Genomic DNA, 18427 nt, shown 5'->3' with positions numbered 1-18427 from the left:
GTAGGCTTCCTGAGACACCACACGCCACAAAAATGAAGACAGACTGGTTTGTTCGCCCATGGTTAGAATCCCAAAACCAATCGTGCAGTGTTCGAAGTGGCGACACAGCTAGGAATGGGCAGCCGTGCACTTCCTGTGCCTTTTGTTCTTTTCTTCCTACCGTTTGGCTTCTTAGGTTCAGATGTCGTTCTCTTGCCGGTTTGAGGTGTAGGATATGCCCCGTTCTGGTTCTGTTGGCTGTGTTTTTGTTTTTAACATAGAAGATCTTTAGATCCTGTTTCTCTGTGCCATCAAGTGACTGCTGGTTTTAGGCAGAGCATCTGAGGATCTCTGGTAGGACTGAGGGGTGCCCTGCACCTGGCCCCTCCCCTGTGAGCTCATAATTCTGGCGTTCGCATGGACCGAAGTCTCATGCTCGGCTCTACGGGGGTTAGTGCCGCAGGCGCTCTGATCTTCCACACGTGGAGCTCCCCTCGTGCAGTGACACGTTGTGGATTGTAATTTTTGTAGGTTTAACAAGGAGGTCAAAGTTACAGTGTCCCTTTCACTCACATTCAAAACAAATAACCAAAGGGACTAACTATAAATCAACCTTGGAGTTTAGATCAGGGGGCTTAAAATTCCAAATTTGTTTGTCTTTAGCAGTTTTATTAGCTGCTAAATATATTGTCACAGGGAAGTATCTTTTCTGTGTATATGATCACGTAGTTGATAAGATCAAATTTGGGTGTGAGGCTTAGTATCTATTTGTAGTTTTGGGGTGCTTTCTCGCTCTTTCAAAATAAATAAAGAATTCAGGACTGAAAAAATGCAAATTGGGGGCACCTGGGTGTCACGGTCAGTTAAGCATCCGACTCTTGGTTTCAGCTCAGGTCATGATCTCAGGGTTTGTGGGTTTGAGCCCCACGTCTGGCTCTGTGCTGGTGGTAGCTCTGAGCCTGCTTGGGAGGGCCCCCCTCCCCCACCCTTTCCCTGCTCGCTCACTTGTTCTCTCTCAAAATAATAAACATTTAAAAAAAACCTTAGAAATGCAAATTGCTGCCTGTGTGTCAAGGTAAATTCAATTTATGATTGCAGTAGAGTGTAGAAAATATTAAATCAAGAAAAATGGATGCTTAACGAACACTCTTTCTGGCCCTTTTCAGTTTTAGAGAGACAGGAGCCTCTGAATCTCGGGCAGATATCAGAAGTGCATGGAATTGGTAAATTGTGCTCCGTCCAACTTCAGTTTCTGTGCTAAAGTACATGAGTGCACTGCTTGGGCTTCCTTACTGCTTCTGGATTAGATACAGCTTGATCAGTACTTTGCAAACGGATAACCTAAGAGGAGCCTGAATCGGGAGTCTCTGTTGGGAGGTGAGAAGGGGAAACTTGCTGACCCAGCCGTACCTTTGCGTGCCGGGAGATGTGCAGCGTGTGCTTCCTTGGGGCACGCCCGAGCCTGGCCTTGGGATCACGGGGCTTGTTCACATCCCAGCTCCCCCAGTCAGTAGCAGTATGACTTGGGACATGTTCTGATCTTCAGTGTACCTGGTGGTAAAATGGGGTAGAGCTCTGCCTCGCAGGATCACTGTGAGCACCGAGAGCCTCCTGGGAATGTGCTTGCACACTGCCCTGGGTCCCTCCGTCTTCACCGGCGGGCGCTGGCACAGCCAGCTCCGTGGTGACTGCCCGTGCGTGGCTCGTCACGGCACTTCTGAAAAGCAGGGGAGTAGTTCCGGTACAAGTCCATCTGCTTTGCTTTGGTAACATGAAGTGAATTAAGTTGACTGAAAATGAGGTAAGGGGGTCTGCAGCTAGGCACACATGGCCCTGGAGGACTCCTCGGGTGTAGAGACCCGCTTTTCTCTCAGAAGCTGTCTTGTTTCACTGGTTACCCAAACTGGGACACCTGTGGCTGCGCAGATGGGAGGATTAGATAAGTCCTGGAATTTGATTCGGTGTGTGTGCCTGGCCAGAAGTGAACATGTTTGTTGCCTAGCTGAAGTGTTTACTGCTTTCTTCTTGTTCTTCGGTCTTCGTTCTCTGTGGTCCTAACCACTCCTGACTACCATGCTGTTAGGACCAGATTTCACAGGGCTGACATTTTGGGTGAATTTTGGATATGTTTTCTTAAACATTAAATTACCAGACAGCCTTGCAAGTAACTGTGTGGGAGCAGTTTCCATGCTGCACATGGGAGATTAGGGAATCTGTCATTTCACATCTTTCTGGATGTGCAGTCAGGAAGAAACAGAAATGCTAAAGTCACTTTCTTACAAGTTACCAGGAAAGCCAGCAAGATCCGTTTTACGGAAACAAATGTCCTTATTTTCTCTGCAGCATTTTTATTGAGAGGTCTAAGGAGTTGGGATATTTTTCAGGGATCACACAGGTGTACCCCTCAATATGCATGTTCGCATAGACTTAGGACTGGACTTTGTGATGCCGTAGGGGTCCCTGGGTCTCCAAGTGTTTTCTCTTTGTGACTACCTGGGCAGAGGGGCCTTTGGTGTTGCCTGATTGTCAAAGGGGTCTAAGGTTTCTTTCCCAAAAGATTAAGAACCACTAAGTGAACTGGTGTGTTTAGTCAGTTGGTTAAAAGCCATAAAATGTCAAGGTTACAGGATAAAACCTACAGCTTCCGTGGGAGCTTTACTGCATATTGATCGGGGGCATTAAGTGAGCGTTTGAATCACTCAGTCCAGCCTCTGTCCATATCTGGGCTCTTATTTCCATAGTGCTGTCTGGGGGGGGTCGTGTGAATCACTGTATAGAACCAATGAACAAAACCAGTGGATGAATTCGGGATTGTTAGTGGAAGCAGATTGTCATTGTCTTCCTAAAAAGGAACATGTGCTGACAGTTTAGAGTTGCGGGCGTGGGGTTTCTGTGATCTGTTTAGTAGAATCAACTGTGGGTACTCCTTACAGTTGGTTCCGTTGAGTCTGCGTCGGGCACTGTGCAGCATTCTACTTGTACATTGCCTGATTTACCCGTCCTGGTGGCAGTTGCAGGTAGTAGTCACTAGTGTGTACTGTGATTTGTTTCTGTCTGCCTCAACCAGGAGTATTTCTCCTCAATCAGATCAAAGCTGTGCGATACAGATGTAGTTTTATGAATCCGAAGCTGTGCGGGTTTGTGCCCTTCAGGAACCTGTTTTATTTGGAGTGCCACCCCAACACGGGAGGGACAGGAGAGTCCGTTCCAGTGTCTCAGATTAGTTGGGGTCAGCTCTTCTGTAGGAAAGATGTGTGACTTTGGAGGCACAGGAACCTTTTGGGGGCAGGTGAAATGTGACTTCTCTCTTCCTTGGTTGGGCACTGGCCTAGGGCACAGCTGTTTAAAATCCTTGTCTTTTGTAAGCCCTTCCTCCCAGGCTTCTTTGTTCCCCGGGGGCGTTATTTTAGCCCTGTGTTGGCAAGAGATAGAAGAAGCATCCAGTCAGGATAATGTGGCATAATCCTGAGAGACCGGCACTGAGGAGATTTAGCGTTTCCGAAAGACCACCGTCCCGGTGCCCCAGCTCCTTGGCTGGGCTCTGGAGGAGGGGGGGCGGCAGGTCACCCAGCTTTACCTGGTCACTGGTGATCCACCACATCCCCTCCCCCATCTCCCTCTGTCCCTTCCTTCACCCTGCCCACCTCTTGGGCCTTCCTTCTTTTCACCTCTCTCCTCCCTTCCCCTTCTTTTTATTTTTAATGAGATTCAGATTCTCTTGAACATCTTTTCCATTCAGAATTTGCTTCTTGTTGACATTAGGTAGGGTCTTTCTGAAAAGGGGCCTGGCTTTTCCCAGAGTTGGACATAACTGCAATTTTAAGTGATAGACACACACACACACACAGACACACACACACACCCTGTAGCTCTTAACAAAGTGCCTGGTAGGTAACAAGCACCCAAGAAAAATCAAAATACTTCCATTTCACCGTAGTTACAGAAACTTTTACCAAGTATGTAGAGGAAAAAATGCTTACCTTGCAAGAATTGAGCTAAATTGGAACAGTAGTCTGCTACAGGCTAGTGCATCTGAGTGCGAGGTGTGTTGTCAAGTAGGCTAGGTATAATTTGTGACAATAATTTATGAGAAGAATGCATTTTAGTTTCTTCTCTGCTTGTGAATCTAAAAGACAGCATTTTGAGTTACCTGAGCGTCTGGGCACGTGCACGAGCCTCCAGAGGTCCAGGCTCCTCTCCGCTGGAGCGGTGATGTGCCCGTTCATCAGCTCCGACAGAGGCCCATCCGCAGGAGTGAAGGCGGCCAGAGGCAGTTGAGGCCTTGGAGAGACGGGAGTGAGATCGCCCAGCGGTAGTGATGAATAGCCGTAAAAACTGTACTGGAAGAAAAGTGTCTCATGGTAGATCCAAGTGAGGAGTAGTTTTGTATCTCTCTAAATTGTCTTATCTTTATACCCTGTTTCTTAAACCTCTGTCAAAATGTGGCATATTAATTGTGCATTTTTAGGAGAAGCAGGATAAAGGCCAGGAAACAATACTCTCATGATTATCATGGCTGACTGCCAAACATGACCCTTTGCTTACACCTGGGAGGCGCGCAACATGATTATTTGTTAGATTTTTGATTTAAATAAAGATGAGTATCATAACCGAGTGCAGTGGATCAAGGAGAAGAATACAAGGTGTGTGGCTGCTCAAAAGGAGGAGGGAAATTAAGTTACTGTTTGAAGTAACGTGATGCGCAGGGCAAAGGGTTGGAGAGTTGGAGACCCACCAGGAGGTTAGGAGCAGTTCGAATGCTCGGTATCGGCTGTTGAATGATGTCTCTTGTGGCCACGCCCCTTTTAAATGTGTGTCTCTTGTGGATTTGGTGTTTCTGGAGCTAGTGCTTTTTTTCTGGACACTCGGAGCAGGTGTGCAGGTAGGGGGTAGGGAGCAGAACCACTTCAGTCCCGTTCTGCTGTTGGGCACAGTAGGCAGTGGTATCGCTATCAAACCGCATATATCATCTTAGTCAGCAGTGGCCATTTTTCAGTTGTCTCCTTAATCTTGCCTTTGTTAGATATTTCTTTCAAAATTATTTATTCACTTATTTTTACATAATAGAACCAAATGTTCATCTAGAAAAGTTCGAGAACGTGGACACAGAAGCAGGTCTCGTACCCTCAGCAGCAGCCTCCTCACCGGGAGCCCGCGTGTCCGCATCTTCACGTAGGCCTCCTCGTTTACGTCCGGGGATGCGCTCTAGCTGATTTATTATTGCAGGCATCTGGCCTGTAAGCACTTCTGTAAACAGATCTAGAGAATGAGCTTAAGTGTTTTAATTGTGTCTTCCCTCAGATATATATCTAGATTTTATTTCCTAAAAGAATTTTTAATCCAAATCTCGCAGTTAATTCATCCGGATATAGAATTATAAAATTTATCCTCAATGACTTTCCCGTTAGCCGAGGATAAGCAGGTCTGGAGGGTGTGGCTGCGTGCTCTTCTATGGGGTTGCCAGGCCGTGTCGCCGCCACCTCCCTGCGAAGCTCCCCATCTCTCATGTGGCCTCTGGGGACTGACCCCCTGAATTTAAGTTCTTTACTTTGTAGTTGCCTATTCACATTTTATATGCAAGGTTTTTGGACTTTAGATACGTCCCCCCCCCCCCCGCCCCCCGGTAAAATGAAAGGTACGGAAGATCCTTGTGAAGAACCCTAGAAATTAAAATAATTATAAAGAAGAACGGGCTGGCATGTTCTTTGAAGTTTCAGGGGTATTTGGTTAGTCTCTAGAATCATTTTGTTACACCACAAGACTTTGAGGTTCTGAAGAGTGTAAGGAAATTTAATGCTTTTGTAATTTAAACTTATTAAAGTTTATTTGGGGAACCCTTTCCTGCTGTTTGGATTTATCCAGTCAAAGCCACTGAAAGCCTTTTTTAGAGAAATTCAAAGCTCTCTTCAGATGTGATCCTTGCCGCTGCTCCCATCAGCCTGGCGCTTGGAAGGGTAGCCGTCCAGACCCTTTGTGGGGCCAGAGGCTGTATGCCCCCCAGCGCGACGCAAGCATCCCAGGAATTTGCACTGGGATCTGCAGCACTGAAAAATCCAGAACTTTTCCATTGTTTCTGTTGGAAGGAAAGCCTAGAGCCCTGTTTTAATACTGTGAGCAACTTAAAACCAGAGAGCTTTTATTTTTATAATTTGCCTCCAGGAGTACAGACAGCTCTTGGCGAGCTTAACTGTAGGGAGAGGTGGAAATTATGCTCAAGTTGCCTAACAGAAGCCTTTTTTTAGTGCCAGGTACATTTCAAGTTATTTTAAATATGAAAGAAATCAATAGAAAATGGATAGCATGTTACTTTCACAAAAGCCAGTTGCTGCACAGCATCTTGCTGCTTCCAGATGTGCCCCCCAGAACACCATGGCCCCCAGTGGCTCGTTTTCCCCCTGCTGTCACCTGGGCAGCTGTCACGGTCGTTCTGACCGCCTGATGGACACACCCTGATCGTGCAGCGTGCCGACCTTTGCGGGGCCTTTCTGGCTTGGTGTCCGAGGCTCTGCTCTCACTTGGGTCCTGCTGCCCAGCTCCGCCGCCGCCCTGACTGTGACTTCCGTGACATCCAGGTTACCGAGTCATTATCTTCTTGTTTCCTTTTTTAAGTATACATTACTGTGAGCTAAGCGGACTGTTAATTCCTTGTGGAAAACTTACATATGTTTCTGGCTTCTGTCCTGTGTACTCATCACATCAACTGCAGAAGGTTCACCACCCCCAGAGAGAAAGCAAGTGCTGGGGGTCTGACTCCCTGCCCCCCTTACCAGCTCACATGGAACGTTTCAGCCGTTCTTTCCAGCCCACGACTTGGCTGTTACCTGTTGATGCCCCTTCCTCACTACTTGGTCTGTTAGAGGTCGTGTGTGTGTGTTTCTTTTAATCCTGTAAAGTCATTTAACATGAACTTTATGCCTTTTAAATAAAAAAATGTTTTAAGTAGGCTACACCACCAGTATGGGGCTTGAACCAGGACCCTGAGATTAAGAGTTGCATGCCCTACAGCCTGAGGCAGCCAGGTGCCCCTGAACTTCATGGTTTCCCAAGCCAAGTGGATTACCTTGCCTGTGAACTCTTGCCCCTAAAGCAGGTGTTCTGAGAGCCGCTGTCCATGCCAGGCCGGCCTGCTGTCATGGAAGCCACACCCTTGCCTTTTAAAAATTTAAAAAGTTGTATACTGATTTTATATTTTTTTGATAAATTTCTCACTCTAGCCTGCAGTGCACATGACATTATTACTTATCTTCATTGTTTTATTTCAGAGAGAGCGTGAAGGGGGGGGGGGGGAAGAAACAGACAGCCTTAAGCAGGCTCCACACTGAGTGGGAGCTCGATGTGGGGCTCCATCCCACGACCCTGGGATCATCACCTGAGCTGAAATCAAGAGTTGGATGCTCAACTAAGCCACCCAGGTGCCCCGTTAATTATATTTGTTCGGGTGAAAAAATTAGGATCCAAAAGGTATCACTCAAGGCCTCCAGAATACAGACAGATTCATGAATTGGGTGGGAACAAAAATCCCAGTTTTGCTACCAGCTTGCCATGAGATTTTAGACAATTCATATGAGATAAAGCTTTAAGAGGCATTTTGGTGGAGTTTGGGAAGCAGACCGAGACCCCTTTGAGGCTCCTTCTGTGTCAAATCTTAGGGTTCTTCTCTCTTACCTTTTAATACAGCCCATTATTTCCATCATTCCACGCCTGTTTTCTAAGATCTGTACCCTCAGTCAGCTGACTCATCGTTGAACCTTTTCTCCTACCATGTCCGAAAGCCCCCAGTCTTCAGATTTTCTATGAGGGACCCGCTTGTCTAAGGGCAGGAAGAAGAGGAAGATTTTGCGAAAGAATGGTCACAAAAGGAGGAGATCATAAATGGTGGTGTCATAAGGCCGGGGAGGGGAATCTTAAGAATGTAAGGCCCATGAAACTGTCAGACGCACAAGGGGAACTTGAGGCGAATGAAGCCTAAAGAAATCGTGGGTTTTGTAAAGAGGAGCTCAGAGGGGACTGTGGGGAATGGGTCTCAGTGGAGGAGAGAGGACCACGGCTCAGCTGCCGCGATGAGGGGCTGAGGGAGAGGTGAACAGTCACAGCCCGTCCTGGTGGGGGGGGAGGGTAGTCCTTCAGGGAGTCCATGGTGGCTCCTGCTCAGGGCAGCTCATATTCTCGATGGCCTTCCATGGTAAGAGCTCAAGAGACGGGGCCTCACCTGGTGCGGAATCAGCTGTGTATCGGAGCAAGGTGGCGAGCTCCCCAAGGGTCAGATGACCTGCCTCTGTGTGCCAGTACTGAGTTCTGATTTCATTCGGAGGAGTTGAGGCGCTCCCCCGTGAGGCGGCAGCACACGTAGAGTTACATACGGCTCTAAATTTAATTCACTTAAATCACGAAATTCGTGAGCCTTCACTGCTGTGATGAATTTTTAATGTAACCTGAGCATGCCTTCTAGAATTTTGTTTTCTATGATGCCTGCATATTTTTAAGTGAAACATTATTCTCTAGAATTTCCTAGTGTTTGACCAGTTTTATTAGACTAGTAGAACACAGTCCAGACCTGGGTTAGTTAACTTATTTATGTGATGCCCTCGGCAGTTCCGATTTTGCAACTTGCATCCCAGGCACCAGAGGTATAATGGCTAGACATTATCGTTAGAGTCATCATGACTGTTGGGCTTCTCTGTACGGGAACTACTTCACTGGAAAACCCAGGTCTATTGTGGTGAATCATACTTGCTTAGGTTGAGCTTCAGGGCTGTTGACTTGTGTTACTGGCATAAGATACAATTGAAATGGGAAAAAAAGGGTCTGCATTCCAATTTGATTGTTGTTCCTTTCCTATAAATGCAGTGAAAGCCTCTAGCACTTTTTATCTCTTGTTTGCCCTTGACCCCAAGGGAGACAGCCCATAGCAAGTGCTATCTAGAGAATACGGTGTTCTGATGTGCCCTTAGTGGCCTTAAGAAATAAGGCTTTGTTCGTAGGAGGAGCACTTGCGGAGTCCCCATCCCCAGGTTTTAGTTCTGGCTCTAGAGCTGATGTAGTTGCATGGCCTTTGGCAGACCACTTCACGGGCTAGGTCCTTGGGTATCTGTAAGGCAAGCGGCATGGGTTGGGATTTTGGGGTCTTTCTGGCAGAATGGTGCCGTCAGTGGTGAGAGCATCTGTTTTGCGACATGACATGGCCGTGGCACAGGCCTGAGCGTGAGTGTGCCAAGGGGGCTCTCCTGCCAGCAGCTGAGATCACAGTTAAAGATTCGTTCATTTTCCGTGTGTGTGTGTGTGTGTGTGTGTGTGTGTGTGTGTGAGAGAGAGAGAGAGAGAGAGAGAGAGAGAGAACGAACCTTGATGCGGTAGATAACTGCTCTTTTCCTTCTGTTTCATTTAGTTTTCTCCGTAACTTTGTGTGCATTTCTTTTCCTGATATGCATAAGGTTTGTCCTGTCCTTCATTATGTTCTTTGTTGTCGTTTCCATTTCACTTTCCTTGTGTTTCATTCCTGTGTCTTTCTTGTTTAGACCAAGTGGAGCACGCAGCTGGCAGTAGCCTCTATGTAGGACCCTGCAGGAACCTGAGGGTAAGTGCACACGTGTGCTTACCAGGTCCCAGCGGGCTCTGCTGCCGGGTCTAGAGGCACCTCGCGCCTCCCAGACCCTTAACGAGCCCCCGCTCCCTTTCGGAAGAGTCATTATAGGTTGTGTTTGGTTATAGGCTTTTGTATCTGTTTTTAAATTTGATTACAAATAGAACAGAACCAAGTATGGAGGGAAAAAATTACTTACCTAAGGAAGTGTAGAAGGTTCCACACGTGTTCCTCTGTTACCACTGCAGTAGTTGGCTTTGTGAGTTGTCACACAAGCGTTCCGAAGTCGGGACACCTGGGTCCTAACACACGTCCTCTCCTAGACTGCTTAGTCCCGCCGGGGCCCTGGCTTTCTTCAGTCTGCAGCCCTGGTGGGAAGTAGCCTGGGGGTGGCGGCCCCTGCTAAGATTGTGAGGCTCTGTTCCCAGCTCGGGTCGGCCCCGTCTCCTGATCCAGCCCCTTAGTTCATGACGGGCCCGTTTCCACGAGAAACTGTCAGCGCTCACCGGGGTCACTTTGGAGGTTTTACAGTTGGTTTATTAGTGTTCAGATACTTTTAAAAATTCTTAAATATATAGACTGCAGAGCGCCCCTTACATCTCTAGTGGCCGGTGTAGGTTCAGCCCCGTGGTTTCTCACCCAGGGAGACCTGCCCAGACATTTGTCCGTGCCGGGAGACTTGCTTGTCACAGTTTAACGTGGCGGTGCTGCTGGCGTCTAGTGGGTGGAGGCCAGTGATGCCGCTGAATGTCCTCCAGTGCATCAGACAGCCCCACGACAGGGGGGACCGCTCGGGGCCCTCTGAACAGGATGTTCATGTCCCTGCTTCAAGTGGTTTCTCTTCACAAGGGATCAGGGGCTTCTTGGTCTTGTTGTTGTTTTTTTGTTTTTTGTTTTTTAAAGAAGGCGCCTGGAAGTTGGTGGGGGGTACTTCTCATTAATTAGGTAGGAGAGTCCAAAAGTAGACCTTGACATTCAGTATCAGCTAGATGTTTTCATATTTTAGGTGGAGAATAAAACTTAGAAGGGTACTTTTACCTCGTAGACAGATGATTTCAGTGTATGTGCTAGTGAATGACTGTTAAAGTTGTGCTGTTTTATTATAATTTACATCTAGAAACTTCACTTATTTAATACTGTTTACATACCAGCCAGTTTTTTGTATGACCTCCTGACCAGGTTTGTATAGCACTTGAGAGATTGCAGGAAAACTTTGAATCGCTTCCCTAAGGGATTGTATTACAACAGATTGACATTTGTTTTTCTGTTAAGTTCCACAGTGTGACTTTTTAAAAAACATATATACATAACAGGCCAAGTTTACACTATACTTCCATTTTTACTCATTTCAAAAGCTCATACCTGTACAAAGTAGACACAGGTAAGAAAGGGTCCTACCTTGGGCTGTTTGGGGTACATGATGGTGGTACTGAGATGTCTTACGACAGTCTTGTGGTTTTGGTCCAAGGAACACTGGACTGAAGAAAACTCGGGAACGAAGCGTCCGAGGGCACTGGGAGTCCTGTACGTGCGTCTCTGCAGACATGAACTGCAGCCCTGGAGCAGTTACGTTAGTGGCCAGTGATCGGTTATATTCGTATTATTTGCTACCAGTGATCTGATCTGGACTGGATATCACATGGGGAAGGGCACAGGTCATCGTGAGGATGAGAAAACCAGTTGCAAGTAGATAGAATCCAAACCTCCTGAAGCAACAGCTGGATTCCTCAAGAGCCGCGTCATCCTCAGATTTAGGCTCAGTGCTGTTAAGTTGGCAAAAGGAGAAAGAATTGAAAGAGGAGGTCACCTCTTTCAGTGTGAAAAGGTGTTTTCATGTCCTTGCCCTTTCCAGAGAGAATTGGTTTATGATCTTCCGCCTGCAGGCACTTGGCTTCTGTTGCCACCAGAATGTGGTTCCAGTGAACTGCTCGCTTGTGTCCTGAGTTTCGTTTTCAGTGCCTTTGCAAATGAGGGATGGACGTGTTATCAGGAATTTGTCTGGGCAAACTCTTACATATTTGCAGAATGAGTCCCGTTACTTTTTTTTTTTAATGGGCTTAAAGAATTAGGGATTTAAAATGGTATTTAAATTTTTTTTATATTTATTTTTGAGATACAGAGTGTGAGTGGGGGGGAGGGCAGTGAGGGGGTGGGGGCGACACAGAATCCAAAGCAGGTTCCAGGTTCCAAGCTGTCCACGTAGAGCCCAACGTAGACCTGGAACTCACATTCTGCGAGATCATGACCTGAGCCAAAGTTGGACAGGTGCCCCTAACATAGTGTTTTAGAGTTCGCTTTTTAAGACTGACATTAAGTGGCTGATTATGAAGTATTTTTACTTTTTCCCACTTTGTTTCATCTCTTGAATATCTATCAGATTCTGGTGGTGCTCTTTGAGGATTCCTCTTTGCCTGGTACTATCGTTGATGCTGCCATTTTTCACTGTTCTGAACTGCTCAGTGTTCTCTGTGTGTCTCACTTCATTTTCATCTGCTGTCTGTATTTTAGTTAACTGGTCCCCTAGGTAGTGATGTTCTGTTACGGAGAACACCGTTTTCCGGGAGCAGTGAGTGAGTGCTTTCTGGTTTGTCATTTTAGTAATTCAGAGGTGGAGGTGGCGGGAGGCTTGTTTCGCAAGAGAGAAGGACAGATCTGCCAGGCTGAGCGGGGAGAATGCTGCTGAAGGAGAAGGAGGTGTTTGGGGAAGATGAAGACAAGCCTGTTCTGACTCTGAAAACTACAAACCAAGAGCTACCAGGAAAAAGAACCTTAGACTTGAAAAAATAGAAATTAAGGGCCACAAGTTCTTGGTCAAACCCCAAAGAGACGGAGCTTCCGAACCTTCCACATTAGTACTTTTCTAGAGGAGGGCTTGCTCCTGCGACCGTCTTGGTGACCTGCACTTGCTCCAGCTTGTCCGGACTGTTGCTTTTTAATCTTCCCTTCTGAACACTGCTGTCGGTTGGAATGCAGTGAGTGTTTCCTGAACTCCATTCTTGCAGTTGTTTGTGAATTGGACTGAACCTGGAGTCGGGTCCCTGGGGACCCTCAGCATTCCTGCCGCCTTGACAGTGAATTCTTCATAACTGCTCTGCATGTTGCTGTCTGAGCCGTTGCATGCACGTGTCCTCTGCAGTGCGGCAGGGTCTGCTTCTCTTGCTTCACTTTGACAGTTACCGACAAGCTGGTCTCCACTAAACGGGGCCCAGGTTACATACACCAGATTGTTTTCCCCTAACGTGCTTCCAACAGATAATCAGCCTTTTGTCCGTCCCTGTTATTCGTGTCGTATTGGAACTCAATGTTAGTATCCAATTTTCCTCTGACATCAATATTGTTAACTTTTCTCGAATAGATGACCTATTAGTTTGAGGAGTCTTAAAAATACAGGGTTTATGGGCTTCTTTTTCTTCTCTGACATGACTTAACCATTATTCATAGTCACCATCTGTTCACTTCTTTAAAATCTGATGTGATAATTGCCTAAAAGTACAGTTTGCTGTCATTGGATTAGTAATTGTGTTTTTCAAGAATTCAGGGTCATAGTGAGTAAGTAAATAAACAAAAAAATTTTGTGTTTTAGGGAAGAAAAAATCCCAGGAAAGTAAAAACAAAGCAAACAAAGCTGAAGACATACCTCTGAAGACAAGCGAGCCAGATTCTGCTTCTGCAACTATGAGAGATTCTGCAGAAGGTAAGCCTGCAAGTTGCACTTGTGTGGTTCGGGTATGTATCACCAGTTACTGGAAATCTCCTTTGAATGCCCTTCTGAGAATCCCCTGAGAACTTTAAAGGGTTAACAGCAAAAAGCCTGTCTGGCTTTTTAATTAATAATTAATACTTTTATTTTTTAACAGTATTTATTTATTTATTTGGAGGAGGCGTGAGCCTGGGAGGGGCGGAGATAGAGGGGGAAAGAGAATCCCAGGCAGGCTCTGTGCTGTCAGTTCAGAGCCTGATGCAGGGCACCATCCCATAGACCCCGAGATCATGATCTGAGCTGAAATCAAATGTCAGACGCATAACCGGCTGAGCCCCCCAGGCACCCCGAGGCTGCCTGAATTTAATATGGTGAATTGAGTCTCCGCCTCCCACCTTCCCTTAGAGGGAAGGTTCCCTTAAAGACCTTCTTAGTTAAAAATAAAATTATTCCCTGGTTAAAACAAAGTAAAACGTGCTAGATGATTACATTTATAAGTAATTTATCAAGTTCAAAACCATCAAAACAAATCTCTGGTGGTAGAAGTCAGCCAGAAGGCCTCTAGGACTCAGGTGCTCATCCACCACGGAGCTGTAGGCTTGGTGCGCCAGTGTCTTTGCTTTGTAAGCATTCTATTGAGCTAAGTGCTTATGATCTGTACACTTAAATTGTATGCTTTGCACTTCAGTTGAAAGTTTACTTGAAATATCAAACACCTTTGATTTTATACATCAGCTTGAAAAGTGTGTAGAGTGAAAAGTGTTGTTTTTTGTTAGAAATTAAATTCCTGTTTTGTTCTTTGTGTTTCGCCACACAAAATTTTCTTCATCGTCCCTTCTGAGGATTGATACTCTAGGCCCTCACGATGGAGGATTCAGAGGGTGGCGTGGGTGGGACATTAGCAAGGCAGGTTGTCCTGTGCTCCCTGCGGTTGAGCGACCGTATTGAGACTAGTGATATCAGACACGAGGGAGTGTGTCTTAGAATCTGTTCGGTGGCGAGTATGTGCTTGTTAAGAATTGTTCATAGTGACCCAAACAGGCAAATTTCAAAATACAGCCTTGTGACTCTTTGAAGAACATTCGTAGGTACCCGCCTGGGTGGCTCAGGTAATTAAGTGTCTGACTCTCAGTTTTTGGCTCAGGTACCGATCTCACAGTTCATGGGATCGAGCTCCGTGCCGGCGGCGCAGAGCCTGCTTGGGATTCCGCCACCCCCTCCCCTGCTTACACAGTGTTTCTCCCGCAAATAAATGAACTTAAAAAAATTTGTAGAGAAGAAAAACACAACAAAATATTTTGGATGCCTTTTAAACCACTTTATGAGTACTGTTGGAGGTGATGACATTCATAATAGATGATAATTTCCTGTAGCATTTTATGAAGCAAGAACAGACAGGTGGATGAAGTTCTACATGCTAATAGCAGATTTGCTAAATAAGTCTTGTTCGAACAACAGCAGTCCAAATACTAAAGAACATCACCGCCTCTAATGGCAGAATTAAAAAAGAAAATCCAGCCGCCTCTCTGTCCTTCAGTAATTGAAGACAGTTCTTATTCCTGATACAACGCTAGGTCCTATGGAGAAAAGTACTTAATATGTACCTGTTTGTGGAATGGCTGTCCGAGTGCTCTCCTGAATGTTCTGCGTTATCCTCAGCAAGTGGTCTGTGTACTGAGCAAACAGTCCAGACTCTTCCTTGTGTTTCCCAAACTTTCCTTTATTTTTAGAACTCAGCAGACCTCATCGAGTGTGTGGATGCACGTTGGTGTGGGCCTTACTAGTTAATAAATAGGACTCTGTGTTTTGGTTCATATTACTTTGGATAGTTGTAAGTCTGGGATTGCTTTCCAATCACAGGGAAAGAATCCCTTCGCCCCCCAGTAAAAGAAGCCACAGATTTTGACTAAAAGTGAACTCCAAAATTTCTAAGCCTTAGAGATGTTAATTTTCATTTTCTGTTGTTTTTTATTTTGACCTTTTTAGCAGCGTGCTGTTGCAAATGTACTTGGAACGAGAGTTAGCTCTTATCAACATCAAATGAGTGGTGTGGCGAAGTCATGGGATTGATGGGAGTTTGCCTTGGGGGAGACAAGGCCGGTCTGTGGGGGGAGAGCAGATGGACGGGTGAGGGTAAGGTTGATGTCCTAGGGCACAGCAGCGGGGCACTTAGGACTGAGCAGGTGAGAGGTGTGCAGACACCTTGTGTTCGCAGAGCTGGGGACACTTGGCCATTTTAGCGCCTCTCCCCCACATCCGGGTGGTCACCAGGTCTTCCGACGGGCCCCTTCTCTACAATCTGGCCACTCTTTTCTGTGTCCACTGCTTCCTTTCGTTTCTGTCCCTGGTGTAGGCCCTGTCCTCTCCCTTTTGAGGTCCCTGCCTTAGAATCAGGCTCCTGCCTTCAATCCCGTGGTCCCCACTGTAGCCACATCTCCAGATGGCACTCTTCTGCTTTGAAATACCCTTAACGGGTGCCTGGGTGGCTCAGCTGGTCAAGCATCTGACTCTTTGTTTCGGCTCAGGTCATGATCTCATGGTTTGTGAGTTTGAGCCCTGCATTGGGGCTCGAACTGACAGTGACATTGCAGAGCCTGCTTGGGATTCTCTCTCTGACCCTCTTCTGCTGGCATGGTCTCTGTCTCTCTCAAAATAATAAACTTAAAACAGAAAACGAGAACATACCTTAGCGGACCCCAATTGTCCCAAGTAAGTCCAAATGAATTTCGGTGTGCTGCAAGTTTTGATTTCCTCCTGCTTGCTTCCCCTCCCCTGCCCTTGACCTTCAGGTTCAGCCTGTACTTTCTCTAAGGAGCCTTCCCTGATTAACCAAGCCCTGTTACGCTTCTGCGGTGACCCGTACCTCCACGAAGCATGGCCGCTCATCGATGACAGCCTGCCTGCAGCCAGCGTCTGTAAAAGTGAAGCCCTGGAAGAACAAGGGTCTTGGCAGTGTCACGTACTATTGGCATATAGAAAATTTTGCCCAGTGAATGAAGAACCGGAATTTGGAGTAGCTCTGCCTCCTTTACAGAGCCTTTTTCTTAACTCTTGTCTAACTTTCTTTCAGCAGGGGCTCAGGTGGTACTGTAGAGAGAGCAGCACCGGGGACCACCCCCTCAGCATTAGGTGGGCTTGAGCAGTGCCCGTCCGAGAGTCCCGTGCCGTCCCTGGCTTCCTTCCAGCCACTGCCCCACTTCTCGGCTTTCCTTTATTGCTACACCCGAAAGAGTTGTTTAGTCTCCCTGTCTTCCCACTCCACCCTTTTTCTTAGGAACTCCGTTAGTCATTTGTCCTCACTGCTCCCCTGAAACTGTTGTCAGCGGTGCATCAGACATTTAGTTCTCTGTTCTCTTTCTCGCCAACCCACTGTCACTATGGACACGGCTGATTGCTCCCTCCTGGAAACTTTCTGTACTCTTCTGGGCTCTCCGGACACCTCACTGTCCATTCTTCTGACCTCTGAGTACCAGTGTCGTCTGGGGGACCCTCTTCCCGCCTCTCTTCTGGCTGCATTTGCCCTCCAGGTGGCCTCGTCCAGTGCCATGTTCTGGGCTTGGCCTCTTTGCTGAACTTGAGTCCTGTAAAACCAACCACTTAATGTCTTCACTCAGGTATATGTTGGGGACCACAAACTTCCACACATCCACAGTAACTCTTGATTCCCCCTCAGCACACATGCCCACAGAGAGCATGAGCAGTGAGCATGAGCGAGAGCAGGCCTACTTTCCCTCTGTCTTCCAGTAAAGAGGATTATCCTCCTTGCTCCCTTCCACCCGCCCACCCTTTCTCTCCCCTGTGCCACAGCCAGGCCGAAATCTTGTCATCTTTGTCTTCAGAGTGTATCCAGGGTTTGACCACCTCCCACCACCTCTCCCTGCCCCCACCCTTGTCCACCTAGAGTTTTCTGTCTTCCACTCCCTCCCCACCCCCACCTTTCTGACTTCTCCCTATTTTTTGAACACATCTAGCATGTTCTTGACTCCAAGCTTAGGCATCTGCTGTTTCCTCTTTCTGAAGAGCTTCCCTCCCCCAGATACTTGCATGACTAATTTTCTTCAGGCCTCTGCTCTACTGTTTCCTTACTAGTGAGTCCCCCGCCCCTGCAGCCGCCTGTCTGCCGTCCACCTCGGGTTGTGTTCGCCTGGGTGTCTCCTGGGCATGGAGACTCAGAAGTGAGTTCAGGTCTCTGGTTCCTTCTTGAGGTGCTCCTGAGTTCTTCTGTCTTTTTTTGTTAAGTTTTTATTTTAATTCCAGTACAGTTAGCAGACAGTGTTGTATTGGTTTCAGGTGTCCAATATAGTGACACAGCAATAATTCTGTATATTACTCTGCTCATCATGACAAGTGTGCTCCTTAGGCCCCGTCACCTGTCTCACCCAGCGTCCTTCTGGTAACCACCAGTTTGTTCTCTGTAGTTGAGAGTCTGTTTCTTGGTTTGTCTTTTTCTTTTTTTCCTTTGCTTGTTTTTTTTTTTAAATGTTTATCTTTGAGAGAGAGACTGAGTGCGAGTTGGGGAGGGGCAGAGAGAGAGAGAGACAGGCAGACATAGAATCCGAAGCAGGCTCTGGACTCTGAGCTTTCAGCACAGAGCCAGATGTGGGGCTTGGACTCACTGGACCGTGAGATCATGACTTGAGCTGATGCTGGCTGCTTAACTGATTGATCCACTCAGGTGCTTCTGTTTTGTTTTTTAAATTCCACATATGAGTGAGATCATATGACCTTTGTCTTTTTCTTTCTCGACCGATTCACTTTGCTTTATTTAGCATGACACTTTTTTAGCTCCATGTTGTTGCACATGGCAAGGTTTCATTCTTTTTTATGGCTGGATAATGTGTGTGTGTGTGTGTGTGTGTACATGTGTACACGTACCACATCTTCTTTATCCATTCCTCTATTGATGGACACTTGGGCTGCTTCCATAATTTGTCTATTGTAAATAATGCTGAAATGAACCCAGGGGAGCATGTATCCCTTTGAATTAGTGTCTTTCTATTTTTTCCTTTCTTTTCGGGTAAATATCCAGTGGTTCAGTTATTGGATCATAGTACTGTTTATGATTTTCTGAGGAACCTCCATACTGTTTTCCACAGTGGCCACCCCAGTTTGCATTCTCACCAACAGTGCACGAGGGTTCCCTTTTCTACACTCCTCCTGAGTTCTTG

At 46.7% G+C, this 18427-nt stretch overlaps 1 protein-coding gene across 7 annotated transcripts in view; it reads left to right on the top strand.

The window, feature by feature from the left end:
• PRDM2 (PR/SET domain 2) overlaps positions 1–18427 on the top strand; it is a 101075-nt gene that overhangs the window by 45833 nt on the left and 36815 nt on the right. For all 7 annotated transcript variants that reach the window (XR_003911845.1, XM_029947824.1, XM_029947829.1 and 4 more), the window contains one exon: positions 13143–13253. Coding sequence is in view for 6 of the 7 variants with exons in the window: in XM_029947824.1 (XP_029803684.1) it covers positions 13143–13253 (111 nt within the window). In the remaining variant the exon portion in view is untranslated. The remainder of the gene's footprint in view (positions 1–13142; positions 13254–18427) is intronic.

Source organism: Suricata suricatta, chromosome 8 (genome assembly GCF_006229205.1).
Source record: "Suricata suricatta isolate VVHF042 chromosome 8, meerkat_22Aug2017_6uvM2_HiC, whole genome shotgun sequence".
Lineage (NCBI taxonomy): Eukaryota > Metazoa > Chordata > Mammalia > Carnivora > Herpestidae > Suricata > Suricata suricatta.
The sequence above is the reverse complement of the archived record's forward strand: the minus strand, read 5'-3'. Positions and strand labels throughout refer to the sequence as shown.